Genomic DNA, 16,726 nt, shown 5'->3' on the forward strand with positions numbered 1-16,726 from the left:
GTCTCCCTGGTCCTTTCAAGTCGATAATTCAAGATGCAAAATGGGTTCCTGAGATGGTTCAGCAGGTAGAGATGTTTACTTTAGGGCCTGACAACCTGAATTTGATCCCCGGGACTCACACTGTAGAAGGGGAAAACCAGCTCCTGAGAGTTGACCTCTGACCTCCATATGCAAGCTGAGGTGCCCCTCCTGTGCATGAGTACACACACACACACACACACACACACACACACACACACTGTGAAAAAAGAAGAAAAATATCTAGAAATTAGTCCTGGTATCCATAGATCTGGGACACTACACAGCATGTAAATTCTAAGATGTGTGTGCATGCGTGTTCGAATGTGTGTGTGTGTGTGTGTGTGTGTGTGTGTGTGTGTGTGTGTACACATATATTTGTTGTTTGATAGACTACCAAAGAATTGGATAATAGAAAAAGGACATGGAAGTAACATCACAGAAGTAGGGGTAGTTTGAGTTTAGACTGGTTAGCAATTCCATGGTTAACTAGTTAGGTATACAGTCAGGCACACTGTTAAGGAGCCAGCCAAACACAGCCCCGGCAGCATGCATTTACTGATTGGTTTTTTTACTTCACAGGAGAAAAGTAACCAGATCCTAGTACTAGGCCTGGATGGAGCAGGAAAGACCAGTGTCCTCCAGTCCCTGGCTTCCAACAGAGTCCAGCACAGCGTGGCACCAACCCAAGGTTTCAACGAAGTGTACATCAGCACCGAAGGCAGCCAGTTGGAGTTCTTGGAGAGTAAGCTCTTGTTTCTCATTAGCGTTCATCTTAGGCTGAAAGCAGCGTTCCCTGTTGACACTGTAATCTTGAGAGATGTGACCCTGGATGGGATTCTTCTACACTTTAGGATGATGTGTAATTTAACACTCAGGTGCTCGGGGGTGGGGGAGGTGGGGGAATGGGGGAGTGGAGGAGGGGGTGGAGGTTGGGGTTAGGGGTGGGAAGTGAGGAGTCCTCTTTCTGTTGTTTTTATTTTCTCCCTTCACTGTAGTGCTGGCAATAAAGGAGGCTTAGAGGGAGACTTTAGCACGCCTTCCTGTGATCTCCTGTAATCATTCTTCGTCTTCCCTCACTGCTGGGGTTACGCAGCCACTTAAGCAACTATAATGGGCGTCCTTCTCGGCAGTGAAATCGGGGGCAGCCCAAACCTCTTCTAGCTAGCTGGCATTCCCAGAGCCCCTGCTGTGTGGCAATATTGTCCCCCACCTCGCTAATAGCCCAGTTCCCAAAGTCAGATCAGGCCTCCTGTCTTCCACAAGACTTCATTTGTCCTCACGGCCCTAAATATCATCTAGAGACACCCAGAATTATCTGAACAGCCCAAGCAAGTCCAGATGTTTTCTGCCACCTCCACTTGAACTCCTAATTGGCCTTTGAGACTTGCTGTGGTCACAAAACAAAACAAGCAAAGCAAGCTTGACTCATCCTGAATCTGCTCCTTTCCCTGTAGTCCTCTGGCCAGTACATGGAGGCTGCTCCTCCGTGGAGGTGCTCAAGGGGTTTCCCGGGCATGCCCCTTGACAGTCTTTTTTTTTTTTTTTTTTCCCCAGAGACAGGGTTTCTCTGCGTGGTTTTGGTGCCTGTCCTGGATCTCATTCTATAGACCAGGCTGGCCTCAAACTCACAGAGATCCGCCTGCCTCTGCCTCCCAAGTGCTGGGATTAAAGGCATGGGCCACCACCACCCGACAGTCTTTATCTACAGCATCATTCTGCAAGTCAAACTCTGAGGTTATCTCTCTCCAAAGCATGCATCAAATGTCTGCGTTTTGTCCTTTTCAGCTCCCACGTGAGGAGTGCCTGCCCCTCTCTTCTCTTCCCAGGTACCACAGTCACTGTGTAATCTCTGCTTTTGCCCAGTCTCAAGGACCACTATTTTAACACACTATTTAAACAAAGCTTTTGCTAACTTAGAAACTCTTAATGATAGGTTTATCCACTTTCAAGTGACTCTTAGCTCAAAGATAAAGTCATTGTGGAAAAGTTAAAAAGGACAGAGAACTGGTGCGGGAGAGATGGCTCAATGGTTAAGAGCACTGACTGCGCTTCCAGAGGACCTGGGTTCGACTCCCAGCACCCACACGGAAGCTCACAGCTGTCTGTGACTCCAGTTCCAGGGGACCCAACACCCATGCAGAAACACCAATACATTTCAAATAAAAATAAATAATTTTTTTAAAAGATGGAGAACTGAGTCATTGTTAAAAACAACAATGAGGGCTGGAGAGATGGCTCAGAGGTTAAGAGCACCGACTGCTCTTTCAGAGGTCCTGAGTTCAATTCCCAGCACCCACATGGTGGCTCACAACCATCTGTAATGAGATCTGGCACCCTCTTCTGTGTACATAATAAATAAATACATCTTTAAAAACCAGACAAGGGGTTACAGACTTGTAATCTGAGCACTTGAGAGGCTGAGGCAGGAGAATCATGAGCTAGGGGCTAGCCTGGATTCCATAGTAAGATCCTATTTAAAACCAAAGTGGGAGTGGGGGAGAAAAACCACTTAGAAACCAATGAAATCGGGGAGGAAAGACACAATGGCAAAGGTCAGAAAAGTCAAAAGTTAGTATATTGAAAATATAAACAGAAATAGACGGACTTCTGGTAAAATATATCAAGAAAATCTGTAAGGCACAAATAAATGATAGGAGTGGAAAACCAGCTTGTCGCCGGTTGTGATGACGGAAATGCAGCATTCCCATGGTTGTTTAAAGGGTTTTATTGGGTAGAGAGGTGACTCCAACAGCACGCACTGCTCTTGCAAAGAACCCGAGTTCAGTCCCCAACACCCATATCAGGCAACTCACAAGTGCTCATACCTCCAGCTTCAGGGGAGCCAGTGTCCTCTTCGGGCCTATGCCCAGGCACACCAACACATGGCATACATCCACCAAGACACACACATACACGTTCATAAAAAATAAACATTAAAAATTATTTTAGAAGCCAGGCATGGTGGCGCATGCGTGTACCCAGCACTTGAGAGGCAGGGACAGGTGGAGCTTTGTGACTTTGAGGCCAACTGGTCTGCATAGTGAATTCCAAGACAGCCAGGGCTACATAGTGAGACCCTGTGTCTATCTATCTTATCTATCTAATCTATCTATCTTATCTTATCTATCTAATCTATCTGTCTATCTAGACACATACATTTAAATTAATATTAGAATGACATGTATTTTAGCCTATCATCTTCCATTATCTTAGTAACCTATGCCCATGTTTCTAAGTTATGTCGGCGCAAGCAGCGGCTGGCAGTTCTGCTGTGTCTTTAGGATAGGAAGACATCACTGGAGTATTTAGGATCTCCTAAATACTCATGGTCTCTGTTTGCTGGGGACACAGTCTTTGCTATGTTGGTAGTAGGCAGGCTTCAAGTTCGCAGCCTTCATTCGGCCTCAGGATCCTGAGTGCTGGGGCTACAGGCATGAACTGACTGGCCTGGCTTTTCAAACTGATCCTTGGTGATTCCTAGATGAGTGATTCACTTCTACGGGGGTGCAGTTATTCCCACTGACCAACTGTTTCCTCCTGGCAACAGTGACATTGCTCTGGTCACTCAGAGGCGGCTACAGTCTAACGCAGTGGCATTTAATACAGCGCCTGGTCAGTGTGTCCCCTAGACCCCCTTGGTGGGTCCGCTGTGGTTTTGATTGACTAGTGAGCTTGTGACTGCGTCCTCTCCCGTCCTCTGCAGTTGGTGGCAGCGAGCCATTCCGATCCTACTGGGGTAAGTACCTGCTCAAGGGATGGCTGCTGATCTTCGTGGTGGATTCAGCTGATCACGAACGATTACCCGAAGCCAAGAAATGCCTTCATCAGCTACTGGAACAAAACCCAAGGCTCCCTCTGGTTGTGTTTGCCAACAAACAGGTAAAAAAAAGAATCTGTGCAAATCTGGCTTTGTGGTAGAGCACCTCGCCTAGCTTTCTGTGTTAGTGTAACCTGCAGTCAATAGTTTCCTTAGTAGCACAGAATTGTCTGGTTTTAATAGGTAGGTATTGCTGAATATTACCTATTACAATAATAAATTGTATTCAGTTTATTAGGACTCCTGGATTATATACTCTCTCAATGGAAATACAATTATCTTGTGTCCTTTAAGTACTTGAATTGCCTAGACTGTTGCCTTGTGGAGAAATGGAATTGAACCAAGTGTGTTGAACTTATTTCAATAAAATAATATTGATTGTTGATTTAAATCAACACAGTGTCTGAGTGGCTTCTATGTGTTAAAGGAAGAGTTGTGTTTTGGATCAGTGACTCTTGACTGAATTCACTTGCTTGCGTTCAAGGTAATAAACATCCATGGAGGAAATTGGAAGCTCTGTACACTGTCCTTAAAAGTGTAAGCTACTAGGAAAAAAAAATAGAATTTCTGTACGATGCAGCAATTCAACTTTTTTTTTGTATATGCCCCCAGATAAATGAAATCAGGTAGCCAATATGTTTTTATACACTTATGTTCATGGCAGCACTATTATTATCACAATAGCCACAGGTTAGAAGTTACCAACGTGTCTGCCCGCTGATGAGTGCGTAGCAAAATGTGGTGTGTTCATATAGCATATTACTTTAGCCTTCTGAGGGAAGGAAGTTCTAGCGCATGTAACCACACAGATGAACCTGGTGGATACTATCCTAAATGAACACACTAGCCACAGAAGGACAAAGCTGTGTGATTCTGCGTATCCAGTTTCCAGCCAGAGTCATCAAATCTGCAGAGGTCCAAGTGGAACCGTGGCTCTCAAGGGTTCCAGGAGGGAAGAAGTTAGCTTAGTATAGATAGAGCTTCAGTTGAGCAAGATGAAGAGTTCGGGGGAATTGTTGATAGTGATGGTATAAAACACTGTGAATGCATTTAATACTACTGAATTGTACACTAAAACCGCAAATTTTGTTATGTGTACTACTATTACTACATGCACACACACACACACACCACACCCCTCTAGGTTTCCAAACACTGTAACCTAATTCTCTCAATTACTAGGTTTGTCAACCAAGAACGACACAGTGCCTGCCTTTCCCTGATGTTCACAGAAGCAAACTCAATAATTACGATTGATCTTAGTTTATCAGGAACCTAGGCTGACATCCAGGATAGAGGCTGGCCCAGCACATTTTGACATTGTGTTAGCATTTTGAAAAGAAAGGTGATGATTTGTTTTTCTTTTCTTTTTTCTTTTTTTTTTTTTCCAGTTTTTTCAAGACAAAGTTTCTCTGTGTACTTTTGGAGCCTGTCCTGGATCTCACTCTGTAGATCAAGCTGGCCTTGAACTCACAGAGATCCACCTGGCTGTGCCTCCCAAGTGCTGGGATTAAAGGCGTATACTACCACCTCCCGGTCTTGTTTTTCATTTTTAAGTGAAGTGTCTTAAAACTACAAAGACTCAAGGTCTGAGAGATGTAGCTCAATGACAGTGAATATGCTTAGCATGTGAGAGATCCTGCGTTCAATCCCCAGCAGCAGGTGAGGGAACTACAAAGATTCAGCAGCTCCTGTCCATCCATGTGAACTGCGTAGCGTTCTGATGGACTATAACCTGGCCATTTTCATCATGCCCAGTCGTTTGCCATTACACGATTGCTGTGAGCTTTCAAATGTGTGTTGTGCCCTTGTACATGGGGGTGCACATTTCAAATGTGTGTGTGTGCCCTTGTACATGCAGATGCACATTTCAAATGTGTGTGCCCTTGTACATGGGGACGCACATTTCTCACATGCGCAGACCTAGAAGTGCTGGAGTTTTGGATCTGCAAAGAGTTTTATCAGATATTCCTAAATTTCCTCACAAAGTTGCACTAGTTTTTGAATGCCCACCCCCTCACCAGGACTCATTGTTGTCACAACTGTCTGTTTTGCCAGTGTGTTGTTTCTGTCTGTCTATCTGTCTGTCTGACTTTTTGTTTTGTTTTGTTTCTTTTTCCTTCTTTCCTTCTTTCTTTCTTTTTTTTTTAAGATTTATTTATTTATTATGTATACAGTGAGTGTTCGGCCTGCAGGCCAGAAGAGGGCACCAGATCTCATTGTAGATAGTTATAAACCACCATGTGGTTGCTGGGAATTGAACTCAGGACCTCTGCAAGAGCAGCCAGTGCTCTTAACCTCTGAGCCATCTCTCCAGCCCTTGTTTTGGTTTTTTTTCAAGACAGGGTTTCCCTGTGTAGTTTTGGTGCCTGTCCTGGATCTCACTCTGTAGGGTACTTAATATCTTTTGCAAATTCCCTTTGTGGGTTATATGCATCATTAACATCTTCTCCAGGATTTCAGTGATTATCATTTTGCTTTGCTTGTGGTTTCTATTTTTACATTGGAGACTCCCTTCCCCCTTTGTGAGACATAGTTCTACATAGGTCTCTATGTGTATAGTTCTGACTGTCCTGGAACTCACTTATGGAGACCAGGCTGGCCTTGAACTCACAGAGATCTACTTATCTCTGCTTCCCAGGTTCTGGGATTAAAGGCATGCACCACCACCGCCCAGCAAGACTTTCCTTTTTAGTTATCAAATTTATCCATTCTTTTCTCTTGTGGTTTGTGTGGCTTGTGTTCATCAAATTGAATAAACAGAGTCATTTTTTGTCAAATTGAAAACTTTTTGTTTATTTGAGACAGGGTCTCAACTATGTAGCCTTGGCTGGCCTGGAACTCACTATATAGACCTGGCTGGATTTGAACTCATAGAGAGCTACCTGCTTCGGCCTCCTGAGTGGTCAGTATGCCACTATGCCCAGTTAAATTAAAAACTTTTGCTTAACCTTAATGATAAAAGGCTTAGCTGTTTTTTAATTAATTAAATGTGTTCATTTATTTTATATCCCAATCAAAGTTTCCCCTCTATGCTCTCCTCCCATCCCCCCCCTCCCTGCTCCCCAATCCACTTCTCCATTTAATTTCAGAAAGGGGCAGACCTCCTACAGGTGTTAACAAAACATGGCAAAACAAGTTGAGGTAAGCCTAAGCACCTCCTCTTGTACTAAGGTGGGACAAGGCAACCCAGTATGAGGAATAGGTTCCTAGAAACCAGCCAAAACATTAGGGACAGGCCCTGTTTCTACCACTAGGGGTCCCACACGTAGCTCAAGCTACACAACTGTCATACATATGTAGAGGACCTAGGTTGACCAAAGGCTCCCTAGTCATTGGTCCAGAGTCTGTGAGCTCCCACGAGCCCAGGTGAGTTGTCTCTGGGGGTTCCCCCTTGATGACCTTGACAAATCACCCCTCACCCAGACTTGGCTATTCTAATTTCATACCTATTTGTTTATATTTTGTCAAAATATGTAGTCTATGCTTTTAGATGAATCACTAGGTCAGTATGTTACATCAGGATTTTCACAAACTTATCTTAGCTTGGTGTGGAGGCTCATGCCTATAATCTCAGCAGTGAGGAGCAGAGGCAGAAGGATTCCAAGTTCAAGACCAGCCTGAGCTAGATAGGGAGGCCCTGAATTTTAAAAAAAAAAAAAATGTTATCTTATTATCTTTATTCTTTGGTTATGACCTCGATTCCTACCCATACTATCTCTTCTGTACTTGTTCCTTTACAATTTCTTGAGTGAATTTATTAACCAAGGCATCATCTATATACTGCCTGTATCCATTACTCTGTTATAGAAGTCACTAAGGGCTCTATGACTAAATGAATTCAGCTTTCAAATAGGTAACATATTGTGATTACCAATACCTAGTTACCATACATAGCCCACCAGGGGAATCCTCACAGACTCCCCCTAAGATTACACACATGGGCCTCCATATACCCTACAAGTTTGACATTAATTTTTTGGTGAGAATACATAATGATAGCAACAAAGAACTCACAGTGATAAGTGTGAAAATTAGTAAAATAGGATATGGACGAGAAGTAATTGATGAGTAGGGTATGATGGCATACACCTATACTCCCAACACTTGCATGGCTGAGGCAGAAGGACCAAAAGTTCAAGGCCAGCTTAAGTTTCATGGTATGACACTAAGAAAGCCAACCGACTCCTCCCACTAAGGCTCAGGAACAGAACAGACAAGGGGGAGGAATGACTGACTGTAAGAGCCAGAGACCAGAGAGGACTAAACGAAACAGTGTCTTCTGAACATGACAGGAAGCTGCACTCGGGTACTCATGACAGCTGTGGTCGCCTGCACAAGATCAAGCAGCCAGCTTTTCAACATGGAGTGGGTAAGGGTTCCTGAGCCCCGACCCCTAGCTGAGCAGCTATGGACAATTGATGGCTTCTGGTCTAGGGAGAGTCAGTTTTCTTTAAAGATGTGGCCTCTGTAGGTTGACCATCCTCCAGTGGATGGCCTCATTCATACCCACGGATATACAGGCAACACAGATTGGATCCAATGAGATATAAAAAGAAAAAAATACATAATTGAGAGTGGGTCATAGGGTTGAGGATTGATATAGAGGAACTGGGAGAGGAGTAAGGAAGGAATGTGATCAAAATACATTGTATGTACGTATGAAATTCCCAAAGAATAAAAATAGTACATGAAAAGCAATCAAATGCATGGTCCTGTATGCCTTTAATCCCAGCCCTCGGGAGGCAGAGGCAGGCAGATCTCTGTGAGCTCGAGGCCAGCCTGGTCTACAAAGCAAGTTCCAACACAGCTAGGACTGTTACACAGAGAAACCCCATCTGGAAAAACAAAACAAACAAAAAAATTGAACAATCAGATAAAATGATGAATCAAGTTTTTCTTAGTGATATAATTCTTAACAATTAATCATATTAAAATTATCTTAGAAAAATAAACAGATTGATGGCATCGTTTAGAAAATCCAGTCCTGCTTGGGTGATGGTGGCACATACCTTTAATCCCAGTACTCCAGAGGCAGAGGCATGAGATCTTTGAGTTTGAGGCCAGCCTGGTCTACAGAGTGAGTTTCCAGGATAGCCAAGGCTACACAGAAACCCTGTCTCGAAAAACCAAAACCAAAACAAAAAGAAGAATTCAAGACTTTTTTTGGGGGGGGGCAGAAAACACTTTTTTGATAAGTCAGAAATAATGGCATAATTCTAATAAAAAAATGTTCCTATTCATACCAACACTGGGGTCATAATAACAAAGTCTCAATATTTCCTGTATTAAGATGGTGGAGTCATTTAGAATAAGGAGAAAGTATTTGTATCCCAAAAGACTGCAGACTAACCAACGTCTCCTGTTCTTTTTCCATTGTGGGTGAAGGATCTTAAAGCCGCCTATCACATTACAGATATCCACGACGCTTTGGCACTGTCTGAAGTGGGGAATGACAGGAAGATATTCTTGTTTGGAACTCAGGTGACTGAGAACGGCTCAGAGATCCCCTCCACCATGGAGGATGCCAGAGACCTGATCGCACATCTGGCCACAAATATGTAGAAGTGACTAGGACCCGGCCCCACTGCTCAACTCACCGTCAAACCACCATCAAAGAGGGATGAATGGCAGGCTTAAGCAAACGTTTCCACTTCCAATAAAAAATAAGCCATTTCCTATTCTCTCAATGCAAAGTGTATATACGAAGAGAACGAGAATTCATTAAGGTTACTTTTTTTTATTTTTTAGATTTTTAACTTGGAAATTTTTTCATTATTTTGTTAGACACTAATTTGGATTTTTGTTTGTGCTGGGTGCTGAGAGTTGAACTCTAGGCCTCACACATGCCAAGCATGCCATGCTTGCTACCGTGGTGCTATACCCACACAAAAGTAAAGTTTGTGTTAGCAAGACTTCATCCCGCCTGTGGTTTTGCTTTATATTTTGTGTGTGTGTTCATGTGTGTAAGTGAGTGTTGCAACTCTGGGGGAAAAGTATCCTGACTGTTTGGGGGGAGTCAGGCGATACCTCGGGCCGCTAGGACAGCTCTAGCAGCTGGAGCTGCAATGGGACAGCTCTGGCAGCTGGAGCTGCAATGGGACAGCTCAGCTCTGGAGGGAAAGGTATCCTGACTGCTTGGGGGAGCCAGGCTATACCTTGAGCTGTTAGGACAGCTCAGCTCTGGAGGGAAAGGTATCCTGACTGCTCAGGGGAGTCAGGCAATACCTGGAGTTGGGGTGCAGTGGAGGATGGTCTCCTCGCAGGATATAGCAAACCTGCTCCTCTCCTGGAGAGCTGCTACAGCTCAGCCTTGCTCAGCCCCCACTTAAGGGGGCTTCCTAGCAGAGCTCTGCTTCTCCCGCCCAAGATGTTGCTTCTTTTGCCTCACTCTGCTAAAGGGGAAACCCCTGCCGAAATGTAGCATTCTCCTCTGGGTCCAGCAAAATTTGTTACTTTTTCTGCTCCATCTTGCTCAGTCCCCTAAGGGAGTCTCAGCAAGGTTCTTCTCTGTGCTGACGAATGAAGATCTTCACACCCAAGACTCTTGAGAAGGAAATTTATTTGAGAAGGGAGTCCAGGAGAGTGGCTGCCTCTACCAGGGTGGGAAAGAACAGCAGACCACTGACCAGGCAGGTGGTTTATATAGGATTTCTTAGGGGTGGAGTTTCTCCAGGTAGACGATTTTCTGTCCAGGGATTGGTTAGGGTTTTCTTTTTCTTTTCCCCCACCTCAGGGATTGGTTAGTTTCATGGGTTAGGGGCACAGATGGCCCTGATTTCAGAGTCAAACTGTATTTCTTTCACTGGCCTTTCTTAGCTTTTTGGCTCTAATTCTAAGGCCAGGGCATATTTCTTTCACTGACTCTGATTCCAGGGACAAAGTGTGTTTCTTTGGCACTGGTTTCAGAGTCAGGGCATGCTTCTTTGGTTCTGGGTTCAGGGATAAAGTGTTTCTTTCACTGGCTCGGGTCCCAGATTCAGACTGTGTTTCTTTCACTGGTTCTGGGATCCAGGGTCAGGGTGGGGTTTTTTAGCTGTCCCCCTTTCCCTACAGTGTGTACACATGTAAGGTCAGAAGGTGGTTTCAGGTGTCCTTTCTCAGGAGCCATAAATCGTGTATGCTTTTTTGTTTTTTCTGGTCTCCATGAATCAGACCCACATACTCACTTACCCAGCAAGCAAGTACTTTACTGCCTGAACTCCTGCCCACCCGCCCCCCACCCCAGTCCCCCAAATGTGGTTCATCAACAGCCCCGCTTCCGGGCCCCTCCCCACCCCCACTGCACACTACCGCACCAGCTGCAGGCTCTGCGGGCACCCACGGGAGCAGGATTTGGCTCAGTCCCTGTGCCCTCCTCCCCAGCACACCTGCCCTCTCCCGACAAGGCTAACTTCCCATTTAGCCTGTCCCTTAGAGACACCGCTCTCTAGGCTGTCTTGCAGGTCCCTTCTGCTCTGCTCTTCCTGGCTTTCTTGCAGAGGGTCCTGGGAGCATTCCCTGGCCTTAAAGGGCCCCAGCCCCATCTCACTTCTGACAAGCCCCACTGGCTGACCTGGCAGCAGTAGGTGCGGTGGGTGCAGGGATGCTTAGATCCCAGCATGCCCCACCAAACTGTCACAGGTGGGTTTCTCAGTCGCTTCTGCTCCACCTTACCTAGACCCTGCACTAGGTTGGCTAAAGCCCCTTGAACTACAGGAAGTAGGACGTGATGGCCCCACCCACCTTGTTCTCACCTGGGACCCAATGCAGTGACGGATGGGAGACCCCACCCATCTCCAGGGTGGGGTCCTATTCTCTGGCATCCACTTAAGGCAGATGGGGCGCCAACTCACCTCCCCCACCCCACTCTGGGCTGTTTCCCTCCCTCCAGTAGGGCACTAAGGAGCCAGCCTTGCCCCCCCCCCCCCCGCCTTGCTCCTCCCTGCCCCCCAAGGTTCTGGTTCCATCTTTTCCTCTGTTCACAAACTACCTCTGGACAGCTGTGTTGTTTTTTTTGTTCAATGTTCATTCTTAGACACCCACCATTGCTGCTACCAGCGCCAAAAGTTCATCCTCCCGTTCAGGCTGCGTTCTCCCCAAGACACTCTAGGGGAAAGGGGGGCTGGGGCGCAGCAGGCTGGTTACCAACCACCCCACACCAGGGAAAATGGGGCCCTGCTGCCCCTTGGATGCTGCAGCTGAGTGAGGAGGGGGCCCATTTTGATGGGAAAAGGGTGTAGGCCCGCCTTCTCCCCTTGTTCTGTGGGGGAGGGGTGGCCAGTATTTGTCCCGGCCTGGGGCTCCCCTCTGGTTTCCTACTTGCAGTTACTTGAATAAAAAAATAGCCTTTTCTGGGAAAAAAAAAAAAAAAAAAAAAAAGGACAGTAAATGTTCTTTAGCACTGAGCCATCTTTCCAGGGCTGTAAGTGGTCTTCACTGCTGGGTCATCTACTCCAGCCCCTAAAATGTAGTCAGATTTTAAAAACAGAGTTTGAAGCAACAGATTGCCTGATTGATGCATGCACACCCTAGAATGAGTCACCTAGTTCCAGGCCAGATAACTTCCACAAAAATGTTTCCTTTAGTTTTCTATAGGACAGTAAATTTAAGTACCACCCCCACAATGTTGTGTTAATGGTGTCTTTAACTGTACATCTTGACAGATGATTTATTTAGCATTTTCGTTCCTTCCCTTGAAGATAAACACAAGACTGAGACGCCACCAGTTCTGCCTTTCTTTCACATACTATTATGGCCACGAAAATGAGCACTTTCCAGGCTTTCACGGGGGCATGGAGTGGGGGAGGCTGGAAAGACAGCTGGTCACCTAAGAGGGGTACTGCTCTTGCTGAGGATCCCAGTTCAGTTTTCAATTTCTTTGGTAGCTGCTAACTGCCTGTATGTAATTCCAGCTCAAGGGAATCAATCTGATGCCCTCTTCTGAATCCCATGGGCACCAATACTAACTAGTGCATAAATCTAAACACACACACACACATAATTAAAAATGAAAATAACATTTTTTTTTTTTTTTGAGACAGGGTTTCTCTGTATATCTCTGGCTGTCCTGGAACTCTCTCTGTAGACCAAGCTGGCCTGGAACTCAGAAATTTGCCTGCCTCTGCCTCTTCAGTGCTGGGATTAAAGGCGTGCGCCACCACCAACTAGCTGAAGTAAGTATTTTTTAAAAGACACAGAGAGAAGACGGCACCATCACTCACACCTATATCCTATTACTTGAGAGGCTCAGGCAAGAGGATTGCAGCAAGTTTAAGAGTTTGAGACTAACCTAGATTAAATAGTTCCAAGCCAACTTGAGCTGCAGAGTGAGCTTGTCTCAAAAACAAACAAACAAACAAACAAAGGAAGCTGGGGGAAGGGATAAGAGGAGGGGAGAAACACAAGCGAGGCTACAACATATTTGGTATGTATGAGAGGTATCACTATGAGTAAATCGGTGAACACGATTGTGCCTGTTCACAAGATTAATTCTATAATTAATAGCATCTGTTGTGATACAGGCTAAGGGTCTTGAAATGATACAATCCTTAGAGTCTAAGAGGTCGAGTTTGTTTTCTCTGCCAGTTAAGAGTTAAAAGGCAGGAAAATCTGCAGCGCAACAGATAGCAGCGGAAAAACCTCAAGCACCGCAGACAGAATCAGCCGTTGAAGGAAGTCGTTTCTTGGGGGGTGGGGAGGAAACACACATGTGCAGACACACAAGGAAAAGACGCTCTGAAAAGCCGGGGGGACGGGGTGGGGGGACGGGGTGGGGGGACTCCTGAAGCCTAAAGTCAGTCTCTTCGCCGGGGGTGGGATTTCAAAGTCTCTGAAGAGTTTTCCTTCCGTAATTTCGGGTTGGTCAGTTTGAAGAAAGCGAGGATGGTTGACTGGCATGTCCTGAGCAGGGCTGAGCCCGTCATCCATCAGCAGGGGCTTGCTGGTGAAGACCCAAACCCACAAAGCCAAGCTTTAAATCGCCAAGCTTTCGTCTCAAGGCAGGAGGGCGAGGACAAAGCTGGCCGTAACAGCCCCTCTCCCGGTCTGTTGGCTAACAGTCTCACTTTGATAGTGAGCCTCATAATGGTACACGAGATGTCCTTGAATATACATATTTAGAAGTGTTTCGTTGTGATGGTGTGCAGAATTTCATGTAAAGAAAAGGTTAATAATGATCTGGATTATTCTGATCAATATTAAGCGTGTAATGTCCTCTTCACAACCTTCATTCTGACTGCTGAATTTTTACCAGAAACCGACTGCCTTAGTGGGGCGGGGAGGGATGGGGAGGGTCTGAAAACTCTGTCCACTCCCAGCCTTTGTAAAGACTGTGGGGGAACCTGGGAACCGTGGAAACCTAACCTAACCACTTAGGAAGCAGAGAGCTGTTGAGTCTTCCTCCCTTCACACCGGAAGCAGGAGCAGGAAGCCGCTCTCCAGACTCTCTGTCTTCCTGTGCTGCACCTAACAGAGGCGCCACCCTGGGAGAGCAACGCGTCTCCATAGCAACCGGACAGTCAAGGAGCGGAGATGATGAGCGGGGCGGGGCTAGGCGGCCCGGGGGCGGAGCTCAGTTTGTCCGGGGCGGGGCGCGGGCGGTCCCAAATCTCCAGTCCACACAGCGGATTGCGCTTAGGCGGCAGGTGGAGAGTTCGCGCCCTGGGTAGCTGGAGCTTCTACCTGGAATGGAGGAAGGCGATGTCTCCGGTTCATCCGTGCTGTCTGGAGTGACTGATGGGCAGAACACGACAACAGACACAAACTCTGAAGTCCACCCGAAGCCCCTTGTGCTCAGGCTCCTGCAGGTGGAGAACGAGCTTGAGGGCGAAGAGGCCGAAGTGGGTGAGGAGGAAAGACAAGAAGAGGACATTGAGGATGACGAGTTCTCCGAGTCCGCTGAACTCTCCAAGACTCACAAATCCCATGAGGCCTCCACATCCTCCAAGTCCCACAAGGCCAGCGAGTCCCTCCAGGCTCGAAAGGCCAGCGATCCTCCGCAGTCCCGCAAGGCCAGCAATCTTTCCCAGTCCCGCAAGGCCAGCGATCCTCTCCAGCCTCGTAAGGCCAGCGATTCCCGTCAGTCCCGCAAGGGCAGCGAACCCCTCCAGGCCCGCAAGGTCAGAGAGCCTCTTCAGTCACCGCAGGTCCACGCGGGTGGAAAAGGCGACTTGCTTCCGAACGCGGTGATTACGACCTCCCCATCTTTGATAGCCAGATACCTGCCGCGGCTCCAGCTGGCTTCCTTGAGCGGTAGGTTTCGCCCCCCACCCTGCCGCCGAAATTCACCCATCTAGAACTCAGGAGTCTTGCTGAAGGTTCACGTGTTTAAAGGAACTTGACTCTTGTGTCGTCTACCTATTGCTTTGCAGACACCTCTCTTTGCACTTCAAGGAATTCCAATGGGAAACTGACACCCTAATTATGGCAGAAACCACCTCACCACTTCCAGGATTGAAACCTAGTGCCTCCTCACACGTACTAGGCAAGCACTCCACAGTCCCGGAAGCCCTTCTAAAGCCTTCGATTCAGCACACCAGTCTGTCCTGCTAGGTTACACTTCGACTAGTCCTTACTATTTGTACTGGAGATATTTTGTTATAATTTCTCTTACTCCCCAACTAGAGACAGATCCTCGAAGGGTAGCATTTGGTGCTTGGGCCCAGGGGAACCGAAACATTCAGGGAACAAGGACTGAAAGAGTGCACGTCACTGTTCATGGTCTGGTCAGTCCTTCTCAAATTTACAAGGTAACAAGGCTGGTGGGACTTGAACAGAAACATCCTTGCTTTTTACCACTTAAGCTCACTTCCAACGCCTCACTAAACTGTTTGCACTGGACCTGCAATCCCATGTTCTCACTAAGGATTGCTTCTCACCTGGCCTCAGTTATATGATTTATCACCGCAGTCACCCCCTTACCACAAGTCCGACTGGCTATGGCTGGCCACCATACTCCTGGCAGATCTCCAACCCTGGGAAACGCAAGCACTCTTTATATCCCTAGCAGCTGCCTCTTGCTATCCAAAACTGCATTATTGTACTGATTGGTTTTATTTCAACTGCATTACTACAAAATTTAATTGGCACTGGGTACTTTCTGGCCGACTCCCTTTTACTGACTGGGTAAGTTGGTTTTCCCAGGCTCTGGCATGACTAAACAATTCTTTCTCCTCCTCCAACCATCACACTTTCGTCCTTCACCCACTGGGAGACTTTACCTCCTACTTTATCAAGAAATAGAAGCGATTGATCGTGAACTCACTTAATTTCCTACCACTAGTTTATTTATTGACCTCCCAAGACTAGTACTCTGAGTCTCCCTTTTCTTGTCTTTCAGGAGACAACTGTGCTTGTTTTATGAGGCTGCGTTCTGCATGTATGCCTCAGATTCTACTTGTTTCCTGAAGAACTCTTCTTACATCTGTCTCCACTCCCCTGCACCATCAATTTCCCCATTTCTAATGAATCAGTCTCATGAGCAAATACAAGATATCTTGAAATAAACTTTGAACTCATGCCTTTATTTCCTGTCCTTACCATCTTCTTAGCTACCTTCTTAGGTCTCTCTTCTCTCTTTATCAAAACTGCTCCAGTGTGCCAGCCTGTGGCAGTGCACACCTTTAATCCCAGCACTCGGGTAGCAGGCAGATCTTTGAGTTCGAGGCCAGCTTGGTCTACAGAGCTAGTTCCAGGACAGCTAAGGCTACACAAAGAAACCCTGTCTTAAACAAACAAACAAACAAACAAACAAACCCTTCTCTAGTGTACCCCATCCCTGTCCCGTGTGTGGGGATCTCAGCACCCCCAGGTGTAAGCCACTGGACTTCTTATTCTGACGCCCTCACTGGGAGGATTTTGGCTTTCACCCCATCTTGGGCTCCCCTTCCATGCAGCTTCCTTCAATTG

At 46.5% G+C, this 16,726-nt stretch overlaps 2 protein-coding genes across 2 annotated transcripts in view; both read left to right on the top strand.

Annotated features, from left to right (window-relative positions):
• Window positions 1-9,638, top strand: part of Arl9 (ADP ribosylation factor like GTPase 9) — a 12,079-nt gene extending 2,441 nt beyond the window's left edge. Inside the window, exons 1-3 of the mRNA XM_052735236.1 lie at window positions 1-763; window positions 3,725-3,900; window positions 9,227-9,638. The exon at window positions 1-763 is cut by the window's left edge and continues 2,441 nt beyond it. Coding sequence (XP_052591196.1) covers window positions 568-763; window positions 3,725-3,900; window positions 9,227-9,403 — 549 coding nt within the window. The 5' untranslated portion in view covers window positions 1-567 and the 3' untranslated portion in view covers window positions 9,404-9,638. The remainder of the gene's footprint in view (window positions 764-3,724; window positions 3,901-9,226) is intronic.
• Window positions 9,639-14,489: 4,851 nt separating this feature from the next.
• Window positions 14,490-16,726, top strand: part of Thegl (theg spermatid protein like) — a 48,940-nt gene continuing 46,703 nt past the window's right edge. Inside the window, exon 1 of the mRNA XM_052735237.1 lies at window positions 14,490-15,070. Within this exon, the coding sequence (XP_052591197.1) occupies window positions 14,506-15,070 (565 nt within the window). The 5' untranslated portion in view covers window positions 14,490-14,505. The remainder of the gene's footprint in view (window positions 15,071-16,726) is intronic.

The sequence above is a fragment of the Peromyscus californicus genome, unplaced genomic scaffold, assembly GCF_007827085.1.
Source record: "Peromyscus californicus insignis strain IS unplaced genomic scaffold, ASM782708v3 Scaffold_13__1_contigs__length_99412109, whole genome shotgun sequence".
NCBI lineage: Eukaryota > Metazoa > Chordata > Mammalia > Rodentia > Cricetidae > Peromyscus > Peromyscus californicus.